The sequence below is a fragment of the Juglans microcarpa x Juglans regia genome, chromosome 3D, assembly GCF_004785595.1.
Source record: "Juglans microcarpa x Juglans regia isolate MS1-56 chromosome 3D, Jm3101_v1.0, whole genome shotgun sequence".
NCBI classification, from domain to species: Eukaryota; Viridiplantae; Streptophyta; class Magnoliopsida; order Fagales; family Juglandaceae; genus Juglans; species Juglans microcarpa x Juglans regia.
Window position 1 is genome coordinate 21963448 of NC_054598.1, and position 27087 is coordinate 21990534.

General features: G+C 38.4%; 1 protein-coding gene across 1 annotated transcript in view; it reads left to right on the forward strand.

Moving 5' to 3' along the window:
- Positions 1–220: 220 nt before the first annotated feature.
- LOC121254542 (myosin-1-like) overlaps positions 221–27087 on the forward strand; it is a 32437-nt gene continuing 5570 nt past the window's right edge. The window contains exons 1-18 of the mRNA XM_041154627.1: positions 221–615; positions 1476–1860; positions 6589–6690; positions 6770–6913; positions 7019–7169; positions 7288–7315; positions 10303–10468; positions 10688–10751; positions 10878–10891; positions 10972–11056; positions 11420–11523; positions 11702–11840; positions 14151–14269; positions 14972–15124; positions 15223–15312; positions 15651–15728; positions 25975–26133; positions 26492–26698. Coding sequence (XP_041010561.1) covers positions 1480–1860; positions 6589–6690; positions 6770–6913; positions 7019–7169; positions 7288–7315; positions 10303–10468; positions 10688–10751; positions 10878–10891; positions 10972–11056; positions 11420–11523; positions 11702–11840; positions 14151–14269; positions 14972–15124; positions 15223–15312; positions 15651–15728; positions 25975–26133; positions 26492–26698 — 2184 coding nt within the window. The 5' untranslated portion in view covers positions 221–615; positions 1476–1479. The remainder of the gene's footprint in view (positions 616–1475; positions 1861–6588; positions 6691–6769; positions 6914–7018; positions 7170–7287; positions 7316–10302; positions 10469–10687; positions 10752–10877; positions 10892–10971; positions 11057–11419; positions 11524–11701; positions 11841–14150; positions 14270–14971; positions 15125–15222; positions 15313–15650; positions 15729–25974; positions 26134–26491; positions 26699–27087) is intronic.

The following is a 27087-nucleotide window of genomic DNA, read 5'->3' on the forward strand; positions in this document are numbered from 1 at the left end:
AGTTTCTAAGATTAAATTTATGCAATTTTTTATACGTGTCAAATAATATGCCAACATAACAAGGGTAATATCGTCAACAAGCCCAAGCTCCCACGGGTTTAGATTTTTAAAATATTCATGTTTTAATATAAATTCGGTTGGTCGTGAGGAATCGAAAAATTTGAATGGCGCACAAATTAAAATGAGTTATATATATATAAAAAAAAAAAGTTCAAAATCAGTAGTTTGTAATTTCTGTATGTATATGCATGTATGTTTAAAGCAGAGAGAAAAATAGAGCAAATCAGAGAGGAAAGCTGCTTCCTCTCCATACCCACACAACCACGCACCTGGGATTTTCTCTCTGTTTCCTTCCCGCATCTTTTCGAAATCCAACCGTCCCCACGACCCATCTTGATTGTTCTTCGTAATCCTCTGTACACTTTCAAGATTTCGCCTTGAGAACTTGTTTCGTTCCCACGTTCTTTGTCGAACTTCTTTCGAAGTTCACATTTTTTTTGTGAACTTGTTTCCTTGAGTTCTGAGAAGTTCTTTCTGGGTTTCTTTTTGGCTGTCGATCGGAGTTCTAGTCGGCTCTTGACTGAAAATCTGAAGTGGCTTCACTTCTTTTCTGAGGTAAGTAAAAGATCTGTGTAAGTTTTAGCAGAATTTCTGTTTCTTTTAGGCTCTGTTCTGCTGTAGAGAAATGACGAAAAAGAAATGAACCTCATTATCGGGGCTCTATGGCTGGTGTCTTTGTTTGTTGTGCTAGTTCTAATTATGACTACTAGTTTGGCTGCAAGGAAAAGATGAGTAATTAAGAGCCCGGACATTGTGGGTTTTTTCTTTAGTTTGACGAACTTGTTTTCTTGGAGAGGCTTTTCTTTTGGTTCCTCGATAATGAAAACTTTGTAACTCGAATTCTCTAGTTTTTCTTTAACTCTAAAGTTATTTTCTTTGATTTACCCACTTGTTTACAGGCACAAAAAAAGAAAAAAAAAAGAAGCCAAAATGGAAAGATCTGTTTGTATAAAAGGGCATTGCCAAATAAATTGAAGTTTGATTATCAGGTTCAATTGGCTAAGGAGTTCCTAGATAAGGGTCAGAATCCGATCGAGGATTCTGGGGGTTTTGTTCTTTTTCATTTTCTTTATCTTTTCTTATTGCATAGCCATTTCAAAGTGTATGGTATCCAGTATTTGACCGAATCCTATCGCCGGCAATTGGTATCCGTTTGAGGTAACTGATATTTTAGCATCTTTTGGGATTTAGAAAATGTCAATGGTGACTGATAAGTAAGGAGCACTAGAGGTAGAGTCTGTATCTTAAATGATGGTCCCCGCCACTATGTTCATCTCATAAGTCACTTAGTGGGACCTTATTAAAGTTTGATTGACCTTTCTGGTTTAAAAGTAAGCTTTATGATCTCTTTTTTTATCCCGCTTCTGCCAATACTCTACAAAATTTGAGTTCCTTTGGGTTGGAAAACATTTCAGGAAGATGTCGCAGCATTCTCGGGTCCCTCCTTCTTTCCTGTCAATCAAATCATTGCCTGGGGAGTTTCGGTTCTCAGGTTCTCCATCTTCTGAATGCCTTGAAAAACCTGATGATGGGAATTTGGGAAACATTCATGTAATCTCATCTATTATTTCTGAGAATGGTGATCCAGGGGATGGGGCTGTTCAGGGAGTTGAGGGTTCTATCGGTGAGATGGATCAGCTTATTGAGGATTCACCATATGGTGGGAATGCAGTATCAGTTGAATATAGGCCCTCGATGGGTGATGAAGATTTGGATTCAGTGGCTTCGCATTTGCCTTCAATATCTGCATCTCATAGTGATCGTAGGTGGGGTGACACCACCTCCTATGCTGCAAAGAAGGTACTTTCTGGCTATATACATGGCATAATTATGTCTTGCTTGCTTGATCATTTGAACTGAACTTTTGATTTCTCTAAACAGATGTCAGAGAAATCCTTGTCATTTTTCGTCTGTCTTCATGGCAAACTGTTTAGTATTGTATTTACTGTAGCTTGCCTATAATACTATACAATGCGTGCCTAACAATAAGGAGCTTTTCCATGCTAAAATAGCTCACTACTGAAATATAAAAGGGAACAATATGCATTTGTGGCTCAAGATTGTAACGTTTTTACTGCATTATTTTTCATTGGTTTGAGAATAGAAGCTTTAGGGGAAATAAGTCTTCTGCATTTGAAGGTAAGATTTCTAGATTTTTTCCTTGAGCATAGAAGGCAGAACGTGAATAGTCTCACCCCTTGAATGAAGAACAATGGTTACTTACCCATTAGTGCTTATGGAACTAAGCAGCAGTTGGGTTGTTGGAAAATTTGAAGAAACCTTATATATATATATATATATATATACACATAAGTTCCTATATTTGTATAAACCACGGTAGAAATTGTAGTTGGCACATCTTGGTTATGTATACTATTGCATTTGATCAAATATGTTATGATGTACTGCAAGGGCATTAGGTCTGTATACAAATGTTCATTTCGCTTCTGTCATCCTACCTTAGATTTGTCTTGAGAGTCTCACTGATTTTGTTAGGGAGATAAAGATCTCTGGGATTTTTCCATTGAGACTATAACATATTGGGCGCTACTGAATCTAAAAGCTTAAGTAACCCTTTACACTTGTGACACCTTTTCAATGTGGGACTTAACCTTTTTACTGCCATACCTGCTTGCTCCACAGGTTTCTTTGTTTCCTGTTTTCATTTTTATCATCGACACATGATTGAATTTGGGCAAAAACACTTATGTCAAGTGTTAGATACATAACTTTTAGATACAATGAAACTTTCTTTGTCTATAGAACAAGATGGGAACAACACTCGTTTATATATTTTTTTTCTGCAGGAACAGTGGACTGTTAGGTAAACAGTTCTGTATTGCATTTTTAAGATAAACAAGCAATGCTCTGCCTGGTTGCTACGCTAATTAATTGGCTGCCCTTTTTTTTTTGTTGTTTTTAATTTTATGTATTCTTTGATTTTGCAATTTTGCGACTTTGTGCTTTTTTGGGTCACCTGGTTGAATTGGTATCATGTTGTGTTATTTGGTGCCCATGAGTTACTAACGAGTCAGAAAAAAATGCTAGCTGTTACATAATTTGTGAAAAATACAACTTCTGTATGTGTATGCCTTTCTAATATAAAAGTTCCATGGTCTACACAAGTTCTTGTAGTTGCTTCATTGGCCCTTGTTTCTCTTGTATATCACTTGGGGTTGTGCAAAGAATTGTTATTATTTTTATTAGTAGGAATCAAATTTTACTAAATCATAGAGAGAGGTGTTGTCCCAGCACACAAGAAGTATACAAGAGAACATCTAATTAGGAGAAGTGATGAATACAAGGAACTCATGAAAACTAACTCCATTAAAATCAATAGCTAAAGCCCAAAGAAACAATGTTTTAGAAAAGAAATTTCCGACTTTGGAAGGAGATTATTGTTTCTAGACACGGGAATGCGTGGGGAGGATGGTGCTCCAATGTAGTGAGGGGGGGGGGGGGGAATGGCGTGGGTTTATGGAAATTTATTAGGCAGGGTTGGCAGTCCTTCGAAAGCCATATACGGTTTGTGGTGGGAGAGGGGTCCAGAATCAGGTTTTGGCATGATGTTTGGTGTGGAGAGTGCACTTTGCACAGGGCTTTTCCAGCACTCTATCGTATTGCAGCGAACAGTGAGGCTTTGGTGGCAGATATGCGGGTATTCTCTCATGGTTCTTACCAGTAGAATGTCCTCTTTAATAGGGATATTCATGATTGGGAATTGCACGCTGTGTCTAATTTTTTCAGGTTGCTTTATTCCTTGGGAAATACCACGACACAAGAGGATAAGATGCAGTGGAGGGCCAATGATAGTAAAAAATGCAGAGTCAGGACATATTACAAGATTTTATCAGCCCAAGGCAATGCTCCATTCCCATGGAAGAGGATAAGGAGGTCCTGGGTGCCTACTAAAGTAGCTTTCTTTGTGTCGGCCCTAGGGAAGATCTTGACTATGGACAATTTGAGAAAGAGGGGACTTATTGTGATGGATTGGTGCTATTTGTGTAAAAAACATGGAGAATTTGTAGATCACTTACTTTTGCATTGTGAGGTTATAAGGGGGTTATGGGATGAGATCTTTAGAAGAATGGATATTGCTTGGGTAATGCCCTCGAGGGTGGTAGATTTATTAGCTTGTTGGAAGGAGCTTCAAGGATGCTCTCAAGTGGCGGTAGTGTGGAAGATGATCCCGTTGTATATCATGTGGTGTACATGGCCGGAAATGAATGAGAGGTGCTTTGAAAATAGGGAGCGCACAATGGCGGAGCTTCAGAATTTTTTTATGCCCACTTTAATGCTTTGGTTCTCTGCTATTGTACTTGATGGAAACAATGTTCATGACTTTCTTTCCTTAATTTAGAATGTATCTAGGTGTTTCTTCTGTATACTTCTTGTGTACACGGGCTATGCCTAGTTCATTCGCATGAATAAATTTTCTTCTTACTAATAAAAAAAAAAGAAAAAGAAATTTCCGACTTTGTCTAATGAGCGTTCCCAACCTTTGAAGCTCCTGTAATTCCTTTTTTTTTTTGGATTTAGGAAAGAGGTGTTGTCCCAGCACACAGGAAGTATACAAGAGAACATCTAATTAGGAGAAGTGATGAATACAAGGATGAAAACCAACTCCATTAAAATCAATAGCTAAAGCCCAAAGAAACAATGTTTTAGAAAAGAAATTTCTGACTTCGTCTAATGAGCATTCCCAACCTTTGAAGCTCCTGTAATTCCTTTTTTTTTTTTTTTTGGATTGAAACTGGGTGTCTGGAATAAAGTCTCGACTAATCCTGGAGGTGCATAGGTTCTTGCCATTTCTCTCCCACCAAATGCACCACATATAAAGCATAAGGGCACCATCTTCCACAATGCCGCAATTTGGGGACTTCCATAAATACCTCTCCAGCTAGCTGGAAGATCAACCACCCTCTGGGCATTTCCCAAGCACGACCAACTCTATTGAAGAAGTCGCCCCATTAAAACCCTAGCAACCTTGCAATTACGTGGCAGCATATGATCCACCAATTCACCTAGACCAATCAACTACAATAATCCGACTTTTTCTCAAGTTTTCATTGGTCAAGATCTTTTCGAGGGATGCTGTCCAAAGTTCAAACAAAGAAAGCAGCTTTCTGAGGTTCCATACTCTTCCAAATACACCTCGACGGAAAAGAGTTATTGTTCCTATTAGTCATGTTGGACAGATTTATGGAAATTGTCTGTATGTGCTTGTGGTGGGCTTAGGGTAGGAGAATTTGGGGATCAAAGCTTCAGAAATTTAGAAGGAAGGGTTAGGGCCAAAAGATTCAGTTGTGTTTTGAAACAATGGGGAAGAAAGCCAAGAAACAGTAAGATCATTGTTTCTTGGAGTAAACAGGTCCCTGGAGAATTCTGGACAGTGAATGTGTTTGGGTACTTACGGCTAATTTTGCAGGTTTTTTGGTACCAAAATATGTGGGACTTAGGATGCTGATGGGTTAGAAGAGGGGCTTGATCTGGGGTTGGGTAATAGAAAAGAAAAGAAACGAGCATGACTGTCCAGGGTAGCACTTATGAACAGTACTCGTATTCAGTAAAAGAAGACCTCACTAGGCCACCTATGAGAAAAACACTCAAAACTCTATATTCTATGATCAAAGTCTGACTTTTTGAATCGAATGAAGCCAAAATATATAGATCATTGTCTCTTACATATTCTACTATAACTAGGATTCCTAATTTGACCAATAAACTAAAGGTCTAACTAAAGACTCCAATACTATTAGAAAGGAATCTAGAGAAAATATTGTTGAAGACAGTCCTAAAAGTAGAATTACGTGCAGGGATTGTATGAAATTCCGATCTGTCCTTGCACAGAAAGATACCCATTACCCATAAACTGATGACTCAATTTAAAAACTATTTTAGCCTTAAGACACTTACATTATTATCTTTGAAAGCATATAGGTCTTGCTTCAAATGGATATCACATTATGGCTCAATGCATGGCAAACTCTAAGTTGTCAAAACTGAAAATCACTCTAAAGGCAGCAACTTGACCTTTATTCCATGGCTTTGTCGTTCTTCCTTGGTTAGAGAAAATCTTGCCCTCAAGTTTTGAGATGTTGGATTATAATTCTTCTTGAACTTGAAACTTAGATCAAAAAGTGGTGATTTATTTATACTTTTTTATATGTTGAAGAATTTTATAGATCCTTATTTTTATTCTGACTTTAATAGAGGTTAATATGGCTCGTATATCTCACATGCAACAGTGTTTCAAAACAGAGAATTCTATATAAGTAGGTTCTTCACTGATACCTATTCCTTGTGCATTTCTCAGTGTCGCTTGAATGCATATGTAGTTTTGTTCTGTTGGTAAGTTATCTTGCAGTTTTTATGATTATTTAAAAATACTGCATCTGTAGAAATTAAATTGAAAAAATCTGCAATAGGAGATGCATAATGGTTCCAAATTATGCTCCTTTTGTGTTGACATTTTTTTTACGTCCTATTTGCTATATATCACCTGATTTTTGAAGTTTTCCGTTTCAGAAGCTTCAATCTTGGATTCAACTTCCAAATGGGAATTGGGAGCTTGGGAAGATTTTATCAACTTCTGCACTCGAGTCTGTTGTATCAATGTCTGATGGGAGAGTAAGAGCACTGTTGGGAATTTTGAGTTATAGCATTTATGTATTGCAATCAGATGTTGAATTCATATTTTATTTTGTAGGTTTTAAATGTAAAAACTGAAAGCTTGGTACAAGCAAATCCTGATATACTTGATGGTGTAGATGATCTCATGCAGCTAAGTTATTTAAATGAACCGTCAGTGTTATACAATCTTCAGCATAGGTACAATCGAGATATTATATATGTAAGTATCTAGATATTTATGTTTTGAATGTGTTTATATTTGCTTTTGTGCATCTAATTTTCTACTTATACCGGATGGAATCTGGTTATATTTCTGTGCTTTCAGACGAAAGCAGGTCCTGTTTTGGTTGCTATAAATCCCTTCAAGAAAGTTCCTCTATATGGAAATGATTACATTGAAGCATATAAGTGCAAATCTATTGAGAGCCCACATGTGTATGCCATTACGGACACAGCTATGCGGGAAATGATAAGGGGTAATTTTTCTTATGAATTTACAAAATTTTGTTTTCAGCAGTTAGAGACCTCTGCAAGTTGTCATTAGTGTTTGGTATTCTTACTCTTCTTTTTTTTTTTCCTTTCTATTTCTTCCAGATGAAGTAAATCAATCTATCATTATAAGGTCAGTAAATTTTGACTAACTTTTTCATGTTCTCTCAGTCATTCCTCTGTGTAGATGAACTGGTCTTTCAGTTACTGGTTTAAACAGGAAATCGCTACTTTGATTGCAATGCGTATGTTTGCTCAATGCTGAAAATCTTATAGGTGTAGGCTCTTGTATGCGACCTGTATACTTGGGCCATGCCTAATGTAACTATCAATAAAACTTACTATGACTTATCGGCAAAAAGGTATATGTATCACTATTTACTTTATACTATTGTGTGTGTTCTAATTTGCTACTGTATGGAACCTACCTCTTATGCTTATCTCCCATTAAGTTGTTGTCGCCAATTACTTAGAAGAAGTTGAAGGAAGTAAGAATTTCATGGGTTTGTTGTATCAAGGAATATTACAAGTATAAACATCAGTTCTAATTTTGGTAAACCGTTTTTCCTTTATTTTATTATTGGGTTTAGGTAAGGGGTGGTGATTCCCTAAGGAGGGCTGTCCAAGCAAAACAAACTGTTCTCAGAGGTGCCTTAGTCCATCAATTTCTCTTCTGAGGGAAGGAGTTACTTGTCTTGAGGTATAAGGAACTTATAGAAGGATCAAACAGTAAATTTTATTTCCTTGGAAGAGGCCCAAAGAATCTTATCCGCACCTCCAAAGACATAATCTAATAGAGTACAAGAGATTGAAGAACTCTGTGAAGGCATCAACCTCCCAATCATGATCTACACAGACATTAATAACATTCCACTGAGGGGAAGGACTGGATAACTCCAAAAATTAGCCATTGAAGCCTCCTCTGCACGTGTAAAAATAGTTTGGTATGAATAGAGAAAAGCTTCCCTGAGGGCCTTGTCAACTGACCGTAATTTATGCCATAATTTATTCATAGAGCCATTTCCCATCACAAGTTTCGTATGAATAGAGAAAAATTCCATCATCTCTTATACTCATACACAACTTCACCTCATGTGGCCCACCTCAAGGACAACCAAATTTAGAATCCATGGCTTTCCTATTTCCTATGTCATGTTGGTAGTGCCATAGTCACTTTCCTAGAAGGCCACAACTGAGCAAGAGCAAATTTTGAACTCCCAAACCTCCCTCAGAAATCAGAGACCACACCCTGAACCAGTTTACTTGGTGAAATTTGAGTCATTCACCTATTCTGTTTCCCACCCCATAAAAATTCTCATTGTAAGTAATCTATTCGATTGGCCTCGCTGGTGGGAAGGGAAAACATGGACAAGAAATATGTGGGCAAAATTAGAGAGGGTGATCTTACCACCTTTAGGCAAATATATCATCCTCCAACTAGTGAATGAACACTAGTCTTCTTAACCATACCATCCCAAATTGACTTGGCTTTGAAATAGGCTCCTAAAGGGAGATCAAGATATTTTATAGGGTTAAGAGAATACCTTGCCCCACTATATTTTAGCTAGACTATCCATGTAGAAACATTACCCTCAAGAACAAACATTGACTCTAACCAAGCTTACTTTTAAACGAGAAACAGCAGGGTTCTCAAAGAGTGGAGGTGGTCTAGGCTTGTCCCCCAGAAAGTTAAGAAATCATTTGCAAACAAAAGTTAGAAATGTTAATCACACTAAGATTACTAGCTCCCATAGAAAAGCCAGAGAGAACCTCTATCAAATAGTTACTGATAACACTTTACTGAGAGTCTCTAAGTCAATAATGGAAAGTAACAGAGATAATGGATGCCCCTGTCTTAAATCACATGAACTGTTTAGGAAGCTCGTGGGAGTGCCATTCACAACATAGAAAAGCACACTGTGGGGATATAATGTAAATTTGGAGTTTCTTTATTATTTACTTGATGCAGTTTTGGGCAAAATGGCCATCTTGGATAGCACTTTCTTTCTAGTCTTTATAGAAAAATTATCATGTTCGGTTCCCTCGAGGGATGGATCCATAATAATTCACCCATCCCAATATTTAATTTGTGAAACAACCCCTTGCTCACCTGAGCTGAGCCTACTATCCAGGCATGTTCATTAGCAATTGGCACAAAACCTCAAATTGTTTATATCTGACAAACATGTTTGGTGGCTTCAAAATAATTTTCTTGACACTCCTAGTCAATGAATTAACAATGGCATTTGCAATTACGTTGACTATCCATTCACTGCCTCAAACTTTTTAGAAATGAGGGTTATGAAGCCTTGAGATTTATTTTTCAAATTTACTATTTATATGAAACTCTTGGACTACCCAAAATAATGTCTTCTTAAATTACATCCCAACAAGCTTGAAAGAAAGTCACAGTAAAACCATCCAAACCTGGTGCTTTATCACTGAACATACTTTTTACCACTTTGAGATTCAAATGGCCTCTCAAGCTATGTGACCATCTTTAACTCTATGGACTGAGTACCGATCCCTTTGGCTTGGGTCTCCAAGCAAACTGCTCAGAAAACATATGTTCATAATACCGAACAGTATGATTCCTAAGCTAAGTTTGATCAAAAGAGACTCAAGTCATCAATGAAAAGATCAAAAGAGACTAGGTTGTGTTTGGATGTTGAGGTGATCTTAGATATCTGAGTTGATCTAGGAATAGTAATATTTTGTGGGTCCCATTGAGATGTGTTTGAATGTAAATAAGTTGAGATACGTGTTTGATTGTATGTAGTGGGTTAAGATGGGTTTTAACTTTTTATGGGAAATTGAAGAAGTAGTGAGTCCCATCAATGATTGGTTTGAGATGGGTTGAAGTGATTTAATCTTCCAAACACAGCAAACCATCAATGAAAAGATCTCATTAGCTCGAAAGTGTTTTTGATCAGTGAATTTTGTTGTTATTGTTCTGAATCCCTGATGAAAAACTTAGCAATTTCGGTAGTGTTTCTATTTGTCATGATAAAAAATTAGAAATCGAATATACAATTGGCAAACAATGAGTTTGTGCTGTTTTAATCAACTACCATATTTAGATAGTATTCCTTTGTTATAATTGCTTATTTCATTGTCCAGTGGTGAAAGTGGAGCTGGGAAAACTGAGACGGCTAAGATTGCGATGCAATATTTGGCTGCCCTTGGTGGTGGAAGTGGAATAGAACATGAAATACTTAAGACTAATCCGATTTTAGAAGCTTTTGGTAATGCGAAAACATCGAGAAATGACAACTCAAGTCGCTTTGTAAGTCCGTTGTTCTTCCCTTGAATTACTTTAAGGTGTACAATTAGGGTTCGCTCTCTGTACTCGGGCCATACCCCTTTTAAGTTCTTTAATAAAATTTTCGATTACTTAAAAAAAGTTCAATTAGGGTTAGAGTAGTCATGAATGGCAGAAGTGAAATTGTTAAAATCGTGGCCTTTTATACTGCAACTGCTGATAACCTTGGTGAAAATGTCACAGGGAAAGCTGATTGAAATTCACTTCAGTGAAACTGGAAAAATATCTGGTGCCAATATTCAAACTTGTAAGTTCACTTGTATTGCCAATGTCCCTTGATAAACTTTTAGCCAATTCATTGGTTTTTACCTCCCTTAAGTGCGAAACTGACCTTAATTTGAATCTATATTGTGCTTCTGTCTATTGTGCCCAGTTTTGCTGGAAAAGGTAATTCTTTATTCCACTGGTCTGTTGTTCCGGCCCACTTGATTTATTTAACTCACGTATTCACACTACCATATAAACAGTCTAGAGTGGTCCAATGCACTGAAGGAGAGAGATCGTACCATATCTTTTATCAGCTTTGTGCTGGGGCTCCTGCTGCGCTACGGGGTAATTGTCACCAGTTATTTCATTATTTTATGAAAAATAATATATGTTCACTTTCTCCTGACCTCAAATCAATAGAAAATTTTTTAAAAAGGCATATCACTAAATTCTTAATATTAGATAAGTCATGGTCAATACTTATCTGTGAATTAAAAAAAAATCCAAAGTCCCAATTAAAATTACATACTGTCAAAAATCTTATAAAATTGGTTCACCCTTTTTTCATTAAAAGGCCTTCAGAAGCTTTATAAATGTAAATTTTCCTTGACTGGCATTATGCTTGGATTAGTTTAAAGACCTATAGCTATACTTAATATATGTTCTCTTGCCTTATCTGTTTCTTTGTTCATTTTGATTTTGAAACAGAGAAAATAAACTTGAGGAGTGCAGACGAGTACAAATATCTGAGGCAAAGTGATTGTTATTCAATTACTGGGGTTAATGATACTGAACAATTTCGCATTGTTGTGGTACTTTTTCTCTTATCATGAAATAAAAGCACATTTCATATTTATATAGTTTCATCATATGAAAAAAATTTCAAACTCAGCTCTTTTACTTATAAAAAAAAATTGGAAAAACTTATAGTCCTTTGAAGCCTACGAGTGGTGAGCAACTGAAGTTTATATGGTTGTTACCATTTTCCAGGAAGCTCTGGATGTTGTCCATGTTAAAAAAGAAGATCAACAGAGTGTATTTGCAATGCTTGCTGCTGTCTTGTGGCTAGGAAACATCTCATTTACCGTGATTGATAATGAAAACCATGTTGAAGCTGTGGCAGATGAAGGTAAGATCTTCTAGAATTTCAAGCAAAAAAATATTTTCAGATTGTGATCTATTGCAATGAGGATGTTACATGACACAGATATTGGAAAGAGATACTTTTTTTTTTTTTATGATAAAATTTATTAACACAAAAATGGTGTTATTCTTATGCACAAATATACAAGAGATCCTCCTAACTAGGAAAAGGTAATGGTGCTAACAAATCCTGAAAAGAAACAGAAAAGCTATATGGTTTTTACCACTATCCAATAAAAGGTGTTAAGAAAAGGTGACTTAAGCTCTGACACCAACTCTTTATACTCTTCAAAACTACACACACATTGATGGTTATCAAATTGGCGTTTCCAACATGCTAGAAGATCCACCACTCGAGCAGGCATAACCCAATCATTCCTGAACAGGATGAAAACCTTATTCCATAGGTGCGAGAAACCTCGAAATGCAATAGAAGGGGATCTACAATTCTTCGTTTTTCTTGCACATAATTGGTTCATGATAATGACTCCCTGCATTCTAATGTTCTCTAGGGTAAGAATCTTCCCTAAAGCAGTAAAGCTGCTGTCCAAGTGAAAAACTTTTCTCTAAGAGGGGTCTTGTTTCTCCAAATGAACTTCCATGGAAAAGGTCCCTAGGCTGGGCATGCAACACACTGTAAAATTACTATATTTTGAACATTCTGTTCATGAGTGGCCTCCAAACCATTTTATCATCATAGTTACATTCTACCTGCCTAGAATACAACAGGTCAAGGAATGATAAGAAGAGATCCACCTTCTGTATTAGCCTCCCTGACAAAATCGATGCACCATTGAAAGGAGTTGCAAGTGAATAATTCAGGCAAAACATCTTTCAGAGTTTGGTCATCACACCACACATCCTGCCAAAAGTGGATCTTCGATGCATTTTTACTTTTTTACTAGACCAAAATAGCTTGGTTATAGAAATTAATTTTTTAATGGATCTTGGTTTCTTGTCGTTGTAATTTTCTGAAAAGATTTTTAGAATTGGGCTTGGAAGGCAGGAAAACTCCTACTCATTTTGGGAGGATCTAAACCTCATTCATGTCAGAGATGCACCTTTCCGATAAGTAAGATAAGTTTTGTTGATGATCAATAAGTAAACAAAGGAATATTGAAGTACATGGGGAGTATACATCAAATACATCCAATAGAGATAGAAAAGAGATCAGAACAATTTTGGAATCTAAAGTTGGAGAGATTATGCTTGTGGCCTTCCAAGGGTAAGGAGAACTGAAAAGAAAGCCTTGAGGTCTATGATCCTTGTGCTTTATTCAAAACTGTGTGGTCATGCATTTTGCTCCACATGCATCACAATAAAGAAATTAGGAATGGATATCATTCTCCACATGATGTCACAGTAGTCATTGTCAAATGGTTCTTTCCAATGTGCTATAAAATCAATCACCGGTCTAGGCATGCCACATCATCCATATTTGCCCAAAAAGACTAAAACTAGCTTTTCATAATGTGCTAGCTATCTCACAATGTAGTAAAGATGATCCTCGAATTTCTCATAGCAGCAAGCTTCCTTTATATGAGTTAGCAGAAGGAAAGCTATGGCATAGCCCTCTTGCATATATGGCAACGCTATATCATCATACAGCACCACTATATCACATTGCATCCCCCCTAGTGCAGCCACTTAAATGAAGAAAGCTCCTCTCAAGGGAGCCCTGATCCTCCAAGTGGTCCTCTGTGGAGAAGAATTGCTGTCGTGGGGGCTAATGAAGATGGTTCTTTATGCAGTCATCATCTTAACAAGCAATCAAGCAATCAAGCATAGTGATTTGACTTGGCACTTCCTTGATTCTATTTTGTAGCTATCGCATACTAGCTGAGTTATTGCATCAACATTCCTAGGAGTTTGTGTTGGTTGTCTGAGGCACATGACTTGTGTTGGCATTTTTCAATTTTTTTGGGACTATGATAGGACAATAAAGGACTTTCAAAGCTTCATTTAATTGCTTTTTTCAAAGTTTCTTGTTGATTCTGCTACATTTTGGCATCCTATAGTGCTTGGAACTAGTTTTCTAAGTCAGACAAGTATTTAATGATCTTTGTGTCCTTACTTTCTTGTTCTATAATACCAGTAATTGCATCTTCTTCAAACATTAAATTCTAGGGAAATTACACTTTGTAGTCTGAAGTTTTCCATGTAAACCCTGAACCACGAGAAGTTGCAATGTGCACCTTAAACTTCCTCTCTTTCTTCTTCTTCTTCTTCTTCTTCTTTTTTTCTATTGCTTGTACTTATATGTTGTCATTGTGAGGTTCAATTGTTTTACTTTCAGGTCTATATAATGCTGCTAAATTAATTGGATGTGACATTGGCGAGCTTAAGTTAGCTTTGTCAACTCGCAAGATGAGGGTTGGGAGTGATAGTATTGTCCAAAAGCTAACACTATCACAGGTAAGACGACTTTCATTGTGAATATAGATTTAAATGTTAGATTGTTAAATCTTTCACGCTGTGTATTTGGTAAAAATATCGGAAGAGATGAGTGCGAGTTTTTGGATCGTTAAACATACTTCACATCTATTTAATGCTATTAAGTAGCTGTATCTTCATTACATATTATTCCTCTTTCAATGGATTTTGGAAATTACTTTGCAGTTCTCTCTCATTATGAAAAGACTGATCAAGCTGAATATTGAATCGAAAGATTAGTTGTCAAGTTAAATTCTTGCCTGTTTATAGATGAGAATAATGCTTGGGTGGGAGCATGGTTCGAAATGTGTATGAAGTGTGAATCTCTCTCTCTCTCTCTCTCTCTCTCTCACACACACACACACACACACACAAACATACACACTTTCTTATTTTGAAGACAAAAATTCCCGTTGTGAAAATATCATATGCTGGGGGAGATTGGTGTTCTGGAGTTATGCCCTTCCGGTGGGTTGTTCTCTTATGTGCCTTTTCCCATCAATAAAGCGAGGGCTTTCCGGACCTTTCCGACAAGGGTTCAGGCCAATATGCATTTCCTTGTTTCTTAAGTTGGGCCACACTCGACAATCTAGAAGTTTATTTATATGTTATACTGTTTTTCGAGTCTGGCTGATCCTAGTGAATTCTCTCCCGATGATTAAAAAATTATGTTTTATTTTTCAGGCCATTGACACAAGAGATGCATTAGCAAAGTCAATTTATGCTTGTTTGTTTGAGTGGCTGGTTGAACAAATAAACAAATCTCTTGCAGTAGGCAAAAGGCGTACTGGCAGATCCATTGGCATTCTTGATATCTATGGCTTTGAATCATTTGATGTACGTTTTAATTATGTTTCTCTCTCTCTCTCTCTCTCTCCCCCCCCCCCCCTCCCGGTTCGTAGTAATTATTTATGCTATATAAATTGTTTCTGCAGAGGAATAGCTTTGAACAGTTCTGCATAAATTATGCAAACGAGAGATTGCAGCAACACTTTAATCGTCATCTGTTCAAGTTGGAACAAGAGGTATTGTCTTGCATATTCTTTGTAAAACTACATAAAGGATGGAGCATAAAACCAAACAGATTTGTTCAATCCTTGATTCTGCTGGTTTTCATGGAACATGGATAAGCCCTTTCACTTGTCACAACGCATGCACACGCACATATATGGTATGAGCTCTTTCAAATATTTTCACGAGCAAACTTGAGTATGTAGTGTTAGACCCTAGTCTAAAACCAAATAGCCATCACGATTTTTCTATTTTTTCACTACATGAGGAATTTTTTTTTTTTGTTTCACAATCTTTTGTACTGACATTGTAAACTCGTTTGCTTCTAGTGACCCTCCATGTTCTTTTCCAGGAATATATCCAGGATGGCATTGACTGGACAAAAGTTGATTTTGAAGACAATCAAGATTGTCTTAGTCTTTTTGAAAAGGTACAGAACTTGATGCTTTAGGTTTAGTATATGCATTACTTCAAGATTTTTAGTACTGACGATAATTAATACATATGTCTACTTATCTTCTACTACTGTTCTCTAGATGTTATTTTCTTTATGAAAGTCAAGGTGTCCATGCTTTAAAAATCCTATGCAACGTGTAGGTGGATAGTGAGTTGGTCCTCATATCATACATTGTCATGCAAACACAGAAAAAGAAAATTAAGTTTATTATATGTTCGCTTCATACAACATATGAAGTTGACAGATCTGCATATTGTCTTCTGCTCAAAAGAGTTTTTAATTGGTTACTGTAGTCAAACATAGACAGAGAGAATGAATTCATATTTTCATTAACATTCAACATCCTATACATACTACATACAAATGACCATTGTATACTCATAAACTATACTAATTACAACCATGTCCTCTAACACTCCCCCTCAAGCTGGGGCATATATATCATATAAACCTAGCTTAGAACAAATAAGTTTTAACCGAGTACAACACAATGGTTTGGTAAACATATCTGCAAGTTGATCAGCAGACTTCACAAAGGGTGTAGAAATGTCACCACTTAGTATCTTATCCTGAATGAAGTGACAATCAATCTCAATGTGTTTAGTCCTCTCATGGAATACAGGATTAGACGCAATATGCACTGCAACTTGGTTATCACAAAGTAATTGAAGAGGGACAGGAGCTGGAAACCCAATCTCTTGAAGAAAGTGTTGCAACCATGTCAGCTCACTAGTAGTGTGAGCCATTGCTCTGTATTTGGTTTCTGCACTAGACCGAGCTACTACTGTTTGCTTCTTACTCTTCCATGTAACCAAGTTACCTCCCACAAAGGTACAATATCCAGTAGTCGATCTTCTATCTGAAGGAGATCCAGCCCAATCAGCATCTAAAAAAGCTTCAATTCTAAGGTGTCCATTTGGTCTATACAATAGTCCAAGGCCAGGAGCTCGCTTAAGATGACGAAGAATATGGATTACAGCATCCCAATGTGAGACCTTGGGCGTTTGTAGAAATTGGCTCACTACACTCACTGCAAAAGAGATATCAGGTCTAGTGATAGTAAGATAATTCAATTTTCCAACAAGTCTTTGATACCGACCTAGATCTCCAAACAACTCACCTTCATCTTTCAAGAGTTTACGATTTGGGTCCATAGGAGTGTCAATAGGTCGTGCACCTAACATGCCAGTTTCTTCCAGAAGATCAAGTACATATTTTCTTTGAGATAGGTTAATGCCTTTTTTAGATCTACCGACTTCAATTCCAAGAAAGTACCTAAGTTTGCCCAAGTCTTTTGTCTGAAACTGATCATGTAAAAATTGTTTCATCCTAGCAATTCCAGCTGAGTCACTCCCATTAATTACAATGTCATCAACATATACAACCAACAAGATATGACCTGCATCACTGTGTAGGTGAAATACCGAGTGGTCTGTTTGGCATCTATAAAGACCAAATGCTAATACAACATCAGAGAACCTCCCAAACCATGCTCGAGGAGATTGTTTCAAACCATATAATGCCTTTTTTAACTTGCACACAGTACCTCGATACTCCCCCTGAGCAACAAACCCAGGTGGTTGCTCCATATACACTTCCTCATTTAAGTCTCCATGTAGGAATGCATTTTTAACATCCAACTGAAATAAAGGCCAATCCAAGTTAGCAGCAAGAGAGATTAATACCCGAATAGAAGAAATTTTGGCAATTGGGGAAAAAGTCTCATCATAATCAACGCCATAAGTTTGAGTGTAACCCTTAGCAACCAAGCGGGCTTTCAGACGTTCAACAAACCCATCAAGATGAAATTTGATTGTATATACCCATCTACAACCAACAATGTGTTTACTAGGTGGTAGAGGAACAAGATTCCATGTCCCATTATGGTGAAGAGCATCCATTTCAATTTTCATAGCTGTCCTCCATTCCGAATCAGATAAAGCATCATGAACTGTCGTAGGAACAGAAAGTTTTGAAAGTTGAGAAGTAAAACATGAAAAAGATGGAGATAAGGCATGACAGGAGACATATTGGGCAATCGGATGTTGAGTAACACAAGAACGAGTACCTTTTCGGAGAGCAATAGGTGGAGAGTCTGAAGCACTAGGTAACTCAGGATCTGAAGATAGAGACAAGATTGGTGGAGGCATGGGAGCCGGGGGCCACAAGCGACGTGAGTACACCTGTAAAGGAACAAGGGAAGGAACTGAGGAGGATTGGGTAAAAGTGGGTGAGTGTGCAGGAGAAAAGGTAAGAGTAGGTAATGGTAGAGGATCACACTCAACAACTGAAGATGTTGTTGAGAAATAGGGTATGGACTCAAAGAAGGTGACATTAGCACTAGTGAAGTAACGTCTAAGAGCAGGACTATAGCAGCGATATCCTTTTTGAGTCCGGGAATAACCAACAAAGAAACACTTGGTAGCACGTGGATCAAGCTTATCAAAACCTAGGCCAAGGTTATGAACATAGCAAACACACCCAAAGATTTTTGGAGGGAGAGAAAAAGGTGGAGACGAAGGGAACAAGATGGAGAATGGAGAGAAACCATCGAGGATTGATGAAGGCATACGGTTAATAAGGTGACACGCAGTAAGAATACCATCACTCCAAAAACGTTTAGGAACATGCATGTGCAATAAAAGTGCTCTGGTTACATCTAACAAATGGTGATTTTTGCGTTCAGCCACCCCATTCTGTTGGGGTGTATAAGAGCATGAAGTTTGATGAACAATTCCTTTATTACTTAAGTAAGTAGCAAAGGCACTAGATTTGTATTCTCTAGCATTGTCAGAACGCAAAATTTGAACTTTTTGTCTTAATTGAGTTTTAATTTCTTTCCGAAACACTTTGAATATGGAAAGAAGTTCAGATCGTGCCTTCATTAGAAACAACCATGTCATACGCGAATAGTCATCAACAAATTTAACAAAATACTGAAACTTGTTTGATACAATGTTGATTGGTCCCCATATATCAGAGTGAACCAATTCAAAAGAACTAGATGCTCGATTGTCAACTCGAGGTACAAAAGACACACGATGGTGTTTGCTAAGCTGACATGCTTCACAAGGAAAAGAAGAAGCATTTTCAAGATTCCTAACTTGACGTTTCAAAAGAGAAAGAGATGGGTGTCCAAGGCGACAATGCCATTCAAATTACATGGTTGTAATTTGAGAACGCACTGACTCATACTCAGGTTTTAAGCCAACAAGAAACCAAACAACGTTAAAATCTTCCCGTTGTTTTAGCATACTTGAAACATCAGAAGTGATAGATTGATAAATTCTGAGCTCTTCACATATGCTTATCACTTGAGAATAACATTCTTCTAGGCCCAAAGCACCCTGTTCCAACTCAAAGAATTGCTGACACAACTCATAAATACGGGTTATGTTCCCAGCACCCGAATATATCTGTTTGAGATGCTTCCACGCCTCTTGAGCGGAGCGGTGTCAAAATGTATTAAGTTGGTGCAAATATTAGGTTCAATACTAGTCAACATTAGGGACAATATTTGAGCATCTTCTTGCTCCCATTGAGCAAATGTAGAACTAGCGGAATCAGGCATTGGATCAATCAAGTGAGTACAACGAAGGCCCTTGCCTTTCAAAAACATTTCAATAGATTTTGACCACAACATATAGTTTTTTCCATTCAACTTAACCGAAGTCATAGACATACTAATGTCTGGTGCAAGAGACATTGACTCAAATTTAGTTGTCATGGAGAAAAGTATCACAACAATTCAACTTGGAGTCAAGAATACACACAAAATATGAAATATGGATGAAAAATTGGGAGACACAATCTGGAAAAGTAGAAACCCAGATTAAAAACCCAAATTTCGGATCTGTATTGGTCGAAACAAGCCTGTACCGGCCGAAATAAGCAAGTATCGGTTCTGAACCGGTCTGTATCTGGTCTGAATCGGCCTGTATTGGGTCTGAACCGCTCTGTTTCGGTTCTGAACCGGTATGTATCGAGTATCACCGGTACCGGCTTCAAAAATTAACCCTAAACTGGAATAGGTTATCCCAAACGAGGATAACTTATCCTAAACAGGAATAAGTTTACCGTATACGTGTTACCAAACATACGTTATCCTGGATAGAAATAAGATCTTACACCGGATTGGGGGCAGACGAAGTCGAGGACAGGATAGTAGAGACCTGCCACCAAACACTTCGAGACGTCGACGTCGCCGGTGATAAACAGGGCTTCCGGCAGCCGATGACGACGGTAGACACACCAGTGTGCACAGAAAACGCCGGCGATCTCGATTCTGGTGTCCAGTATCGGAGACGACACCTGAGGTCACCGGAAAAACCTTGAAACAGATACCGGCCACCAACGACGTAGAGGACAACGACCACTAACCACCACAGACAACGACGGTGATACCACAACGCCGTCGCACAACCACCACTAACTGACTACACTTTTCTCTGATACCATGTAGTCGAACATAGACAGAGAGAATGAATTCATATTTTCATTAACATTCAACATCCTATACATACTACATACAAATGACCATTGTATACTCATAAACTATACTAATTACAACCATGTCCTCTAACAGTTACTATGAGGTATGAAGTGAAGATATTTTTCCTAATGGAGATTGAATATTTTTTTTGATAAGTAAAATATTATATATATATATATATTTTGATTGGTAATCAAAGTATTTTATTCATAAAAGTAGGCAAAACCCAAGTATATGGGGAGTATACATGAGAAAAACCTAACTAGAGTTTACAGCTGATAGTAAAAAGTCATGGACACTTAATCCGTTACAAACAATGGCCCCACCCATGAGAACAATGTTTTAAAGAAAAAGGCTTTCAGCTCCTCCACTGTCTTCTCGCAGTTTTTGAAGCTTCTATCATTTTGTTCCAGCCATATACACCGACACATATAAATAGGGACCATTTTCCAGATTGCTGCGACTTGTGATTTCCCTTAGAGACCTCTCCAGCTAGCTAAAAAATCCACCAATCGAAAAAGCATGACCCACGATACCCCAAGTCCTGTAAAGAAATAGTCCCACAAGGTCTTCGCCACCTCGCAGCATAGAAACAGATGGTCTACTGATTCACCCTCTTTCTTACACATGTAACACAAGTCCAAGACCATTATCCGACGTTTCCTTAAGTTATCTATGGTGATAATTTTACCCAATGCTGCTGTCGAAATGAAAAATGCTGCTTTGGAAAGAGCTTTCATTTGCCAAATGCTCTTCCATGGAAATGTGTGCATGCCTAGACTCGTTAAAACTCGGTGGAGTGATCTGACCGTGAATTTACCTTTCATGGAAGGGCTCCAAATCATTCGATCCATGGTACCCTCAGTCATACGTATAGAATACAGTGCTGCATAGAACTCTGTGATCTCCAATTCCCAGTCTGCTGCCCTAATGAAATCAATATTCCATTAAGGGGAGCCACTAGAAAAAAGCAAGTAGTTCGCTATTGCTGCATCCTTCACTCGTGCAAGCCCAAATATGGCAGGGAAAGTGTCTTGAAGACTTCGTTCACCACTACCAGCTGTCATACCAAAATCTGAAACGAGAGCTGTCATCCACTACAATGTGTATGTCTCCGGAAGAACTCCAAACTTTTCCTTATCTATTTCTATAGACCCACCCCATATGTGCCACACCTCATTCGAACACCAACCACCCCATGCCTCCCCAACTTGTGCATCTATAACAGTCTTCCACAAGGCCCTGCTTTCGTGTTGATACCGCCACAACCATTTGCCCAATAGGTTGAACTTCATCAAGTTGCGAATCCCCAATCTACCCCCAGAAATTGGAGTACAAATCATTGACCAGTTAACCAAATGGAACTCAAACTCATCCCCCAAACCACTCTACAAAAAATCGCGTTGTAGCTTCTCAATATTATTGGCAACCTTTGTTGGTAGTGGGAGCAAGGACGAAAAATAGGTGGGTAAGTTGGAAAGAGTACTTTTAATTAAGGTGAGCCTACCACCTTTAGACAAATACAACCTCTTCCAAGATGCCAGTCTGCATTCCACTTTCTCAATCACTACATTCCATATCTGCTCTGATTTAAAAGGAGCACCCAAAGGTAAGCCAAGATACTTTAGGAGTAGAAAAGATACCTTACATCCCATGAGGGAGGCTAGAGCTGCTGCTGCTTTGGGAACAGTCCCCATTGGTACCAGCTCAGACTTTGAGAGGTTAACTTTCAAACCTGAGACAACTTCGAAGTAGAGAAGTAGAGTCTTCACAGATTAGATATGTTCGAGATTTGCTCCGTAGAAGATGAGAGTATCATTTGCAAACAATAGATGAGAAACATCAATAGAGCCATAATTACCATTCCCCACTGAAAAACCATAAAGAAACCCACCTTCCACGAGGCCCACAATTATATGACTGAGTGCTTCCATGATAAATAAAAAGAGTAAGGGAGAGAGTGGATCTCCTTGTTTCAAGCCAAGCGAGGAGTCAAAAAAACCCATTGGTGAACCATTCACCAATACAGAAAAGCGAACTGTTGAGATGCAAAATCCTACCCAATTCTTCCATTTCTCACCAAAACCACATATTGTAAGTAGATAAAGTAAGAACTTCCATACTAGAAGTAAACAAGTAGATTGGGTGTATACAAGAACACCTAACCCATACTAGAGAGCCCCTAATGACCAATAAGTCCGTGAAAATTAGAAATCTACCCAAAATGCACCAAGCCCAAATGGGAACAAAACACACCTCCAAAACCCCAACCCGAAACTCCCTCTACGAGGACGGCTTCATAATGCCATCCCTTTAGTCTTCCCTTGACTCGAACTACCTCCCTTAGTGTCGTAGTTGATTGTCCAAGAAAGACGCTTTAACTCCTTGCTTTTCTTAAATTTTGATTTGGTTTCAAGCGAGTGGCCTGCCTCAATCGTAATGAGTAGTGCTGCAAATTGGTTGTCGCATCCCTCATATGAAAGCCCCACACATTGCTGAATCTTGTTAACCTCATGCAGAATCCCGCTATATTGTTTATTAGAGGAAGAGATACCAGGGGAACAATATTTTCCCTAGATAGCTCCCAACTGCACTCCTGACCCCAAACATTCCTCCTCACAAGGCACCAACGACAAACCCATAATTTCCTCCCCATCATCTCCTGCATTCAAATCCCGAATCTCCTCAGCATTGATATTGTTGATGTCCATTGTTGTTGTCACCATTGAAGGTTACTTCACCTCCAGCGTAGGTGTCGTTGTTCCATTGACGAGAACATTGCTTGTAGGTGGCCACCCCTGATGACCCTATCTATGCCAATTCGTTAGACCCTATTGCTCTTTCAAGAGGCATAGAACAGATAGGACTAGGCTCATCCCCGCCTCTTGAAACAAGTGGCGAAGCACTACCTTTTGTTACACCCTTTTCATCTTTTGAGAGAGACTCGTCCGCTTCTTTCAAAGTACTAAAAACCCTAGAAGGATCCCTATCTTCAACTGAAAGTGAACCCTGGAAAAAAGTACCAACCACATTTGCATTTGGTGTCTGAGGGCAGTCAGACGACAACGTGCTGATGACCTGAGTGACATTAGCATAAATAGTGATGTCGGTGTCCGAGAACCCTATCTGTGACGGTGTCAAGGTGCCCTATGCTGGCGAACTTGAGGCCTTCAAACCCCCCCTTGTCCGTTTTTAGCCCACCACCCAAGCTCATAACCAGCTCTAGCCCCTTATCCATTTTAATCATCACATACTCCATAACTCCCGTCAATTGAGCTCTGAGAGCCCACAAGACCCTCTCCCCTTCTCCCACCCTAAAACATCCAGTAGAGGTATCCATTTCACCATGCAACACACGAGGAGCGTGCTTACCCTCCACTTCTCCCAATGTCACTTGACAGCCTTTGTCTCCTACAAGTGTCTTACCCTTTCCTTTCGCCGTGGGGCTACTCTCGGCTTGAATACATGCCAGTGACCTCAACACCGAGGCGTACAAGACACCTTTGACCTAGAAAGGCCTTCCCACCGTCTTTCCATCCACAAACACCCCTCTATTTGCATCAGGGACTTTGGACCCAGTGCCGCTTCGAATGGAATGCGCAAAACCTTTACCATCTGATGCCATTTGCGCCTTCAGGGATCACCAACAAACCTTTCCTCCCATTTCTGAATTTTGAGAGTTGCAGAAACCTGCCCCTTTCGTTAATATGGTGTTGAATGATGAGAACTCCATTGTCCTTCCTTAACTCCTTGAAGAATCCATGCAATCCTCTATCCCCTTAGCAACCCATGAAGCTGACGACCCACATAGATACATGAACTTAGCCATCCTTTTGCTACGTTCAGAGATGTGAAAGCTATTTCTTCCCTCTTTCGTAAAAATGAAAGTTTTTGATTCCATCTTTAACCACCTTTCACCTTCCATTTGAGATGATTCTGCGTCTTGCGTTGTCATCCTCTGATCCCAAATCACAAGATCATCCTGCGTCGTTATATGGGAATAAATTGTAGAGTTGTTGTTTTTTAGGCTTACACCAGATTTGCACCGACAAACCAAAAGAAAGGTTTCCTAAGAAAATCTTGGTCGTCGGAGGGAGGACCGATGCCAGAATGCCCTCAGAGGAGTTGCCGGAGCCTGTCGGTCTTGTCTGTGGCGATGGCAGGGGTCCTAATGTAAGGGAGATACCAGATCTACGTCGACGAAACTAAATGAAGGTTTCCTGAGAAAATCCCGGTCGTCAGAGGGAGGATTGACGCTAGAGTGCCCTCAAAGGAGTCGTCGGAACTCGTCAGTCTTGTCTGTGGTGGTGTTAGGGGTCCCAGTGTAAGGAAAGTACGATATTTGCTCCGATGAAACCAAAAGAATGTTTCCTGAGAGAATCCCGGTTGTCGGTCGGAGGATCGACGCAGGAGTGCCCGTAGAGGAGTCACCGGAGCCCGTTGGCCTTTGTGGCGTTGGCGGGAGGTCTCCTCAAAACCCTAAAGTTTCCTTCTGGCGTTAACCTTTGAGGGAAATATATTCTATGAAGGTCAAAGTTTTCCTCTAATCCATTTATAAATATGACAAGCCCATGCTTTTTTAAAAGGATTTCCTCCAACCTAGTATGGAGGAAAACTCTATCCTTCTTTGAAAAAGTAATGATGTTGTTTATTATACTAGTAAGTCCCATCGATCTCGGTGGTCTTTCTTGTTTTGACAGATGATTGCTTAATTTTGGTTACGTATGATGGTTTTACTAAATTTAAAATTGGCAAAGGCTTAACTCCTAGGGGTTGACTCAAGTGGTAAGGTCATGATGGTATGCTGCCTCTAGGTCTAAGGTTCAAACGTGCAAACAATTTCTGGGGACCACATCTCATCGGTGAAAAGTTGATGATTTACCTGATGTGTGATGGAGACGTGTTACATGGGTCCGGGGTTTAACCGGATTATCAACATGTTGCATTTGCTCAATTTTCAAGATTCCTCGTCATAAAAAAATTGTTAAAGACTTATAGCAATAAGTCGAACTTGAAGGACCTGTACAGTAATTTTCCCTGTAATTTAGTTCTTGCTAGAATGTTCTTTTCTAGAATAAGGTTTTGGCAATAAAATGGGCATAAAGACTTCTACATCTTTTATCAGTTATGCTGAAGTAAATACTCTGTTAATCACATTCATTAATAACAAGCCTTGATAAAGCATAATCCAAGTGCCTTTGTCAAACCCGTTGAAAGTCTTGCTCACAGAGAGATCTTCTTGAACTGTCATATTGAAACAACTGTATTTTCCTTTGGTGATTCGCAATACATCTGTTAGATTTAGAAAACATTATGAACAGTGCTGGTTGGATTTTTTTATTCTGAGATGCTAAAAGAATAAATATAAAAACCTATGTAAATTTAGAGATCAGGATCATTGTTGTCCTATTTTTTCTGTAAGGAAAAGAATTTATGAACTGAGAAAAAAAGCCAGTTCCCTAGTGCATTGGGAATCTTGAAGAGAGGCTGCAATTGAAAATTTGAACTGAGCCAACAGAACTTGTTTAACCTTGGCTTGACAAAACATCTAAGGAGCTCGCGTTTTTCCTTCTTTCCCTGTCTGTTGTTTGAGATAATGTTATGGTGAGAAGATAATCCGATCCAATAATGATAACAGATATGCTAATCGTTACTAATGCCTTTAATTATTGGCAAATTGGATTTACAAATAGCAATTTCATGAACCTTGTTCTAACTTATATGCAGAAACCATTGGGGTTATTATCCCTGTTAGATGAGGAGTCAACTTTCCCAAATGGCACTGATCTGACCTTTGCCAATAAGCTTAAGCAGCATCTGAATTCTAATTCTTGTTTCAGAGGAGAACGAGGAAAAGCCTTTTCTGTCTGTCACTATGCGGGGGAGGTATTATCTTATCTTTGATTGGTACTTCATTTTTTTGATAAGTAGATTGGAACTTCATTTTACTCATTCAGTCATGTCCCAAGTGCTTGGTACCTGCTTATCCTTGGATGATCCCACAATCGAGATTTATACATTTAATGAGCTGTAGATCACTTGCCTAGTGTGTTCCATTCAACCCAACTTCCATTGCATAGGTCCTGTCTTGAGATTGCCATTATAAAAATGTCAAGTACCAAATATTTTCTATGTGGACAGGAAGGCCAATTATAAATTGGATAAAAAAACCTTTGGTTCTTTTGGTTCATTTTTTTCTCTTGCTAGTGGACTATTAGATGGCTAAACTTGCTTCCCCCCTCAGGTAATGTATGACACAACTGGATTTCTGGAGAAGAACAGGGATTTATTGCATCTAGATTCAATCCAACTCTTGTCATCATGCTCTTGCCAACTTGCTCAGACATTTGCCTCCAGTATGCTTACACAATCTGAGAAACCTGCAGCTGGTCCTTCATATAAATCAGGTGGAGCAGATTCCCAAAAGCTAAGTGTTGCGACAAAATTTAAGGTACACTACTTTCCAGAAGTGTATATAGCTAATCTTATTTTGAATTGGAAATTTCAACAAACTCAGGTGAAATTGTTTAGATATTTATTTTTTGTGGCAAAGGCTAAACTTAATTATATTGACATTGATGAGTTTGTAAAATTTTACAATTATATTGACATTGATGAGTTTGTAAAATTTTACTTCACAATGTTCAGTTACAATCCAGTTTGTACAATGATACTGAAAACAGTTTTTTGGTGACTTCTAGATGAGCTCATAGTGAAATAACTACTAACCATCAACAAATTAAGCGGTGAACAAAATAAAAATTTCTACTGTCATGGTCCATTATTTCCCAAGCGAAGGCATAGTATGTTGGTTTCTTTCTAAGAAGTCCTTCGAACTGT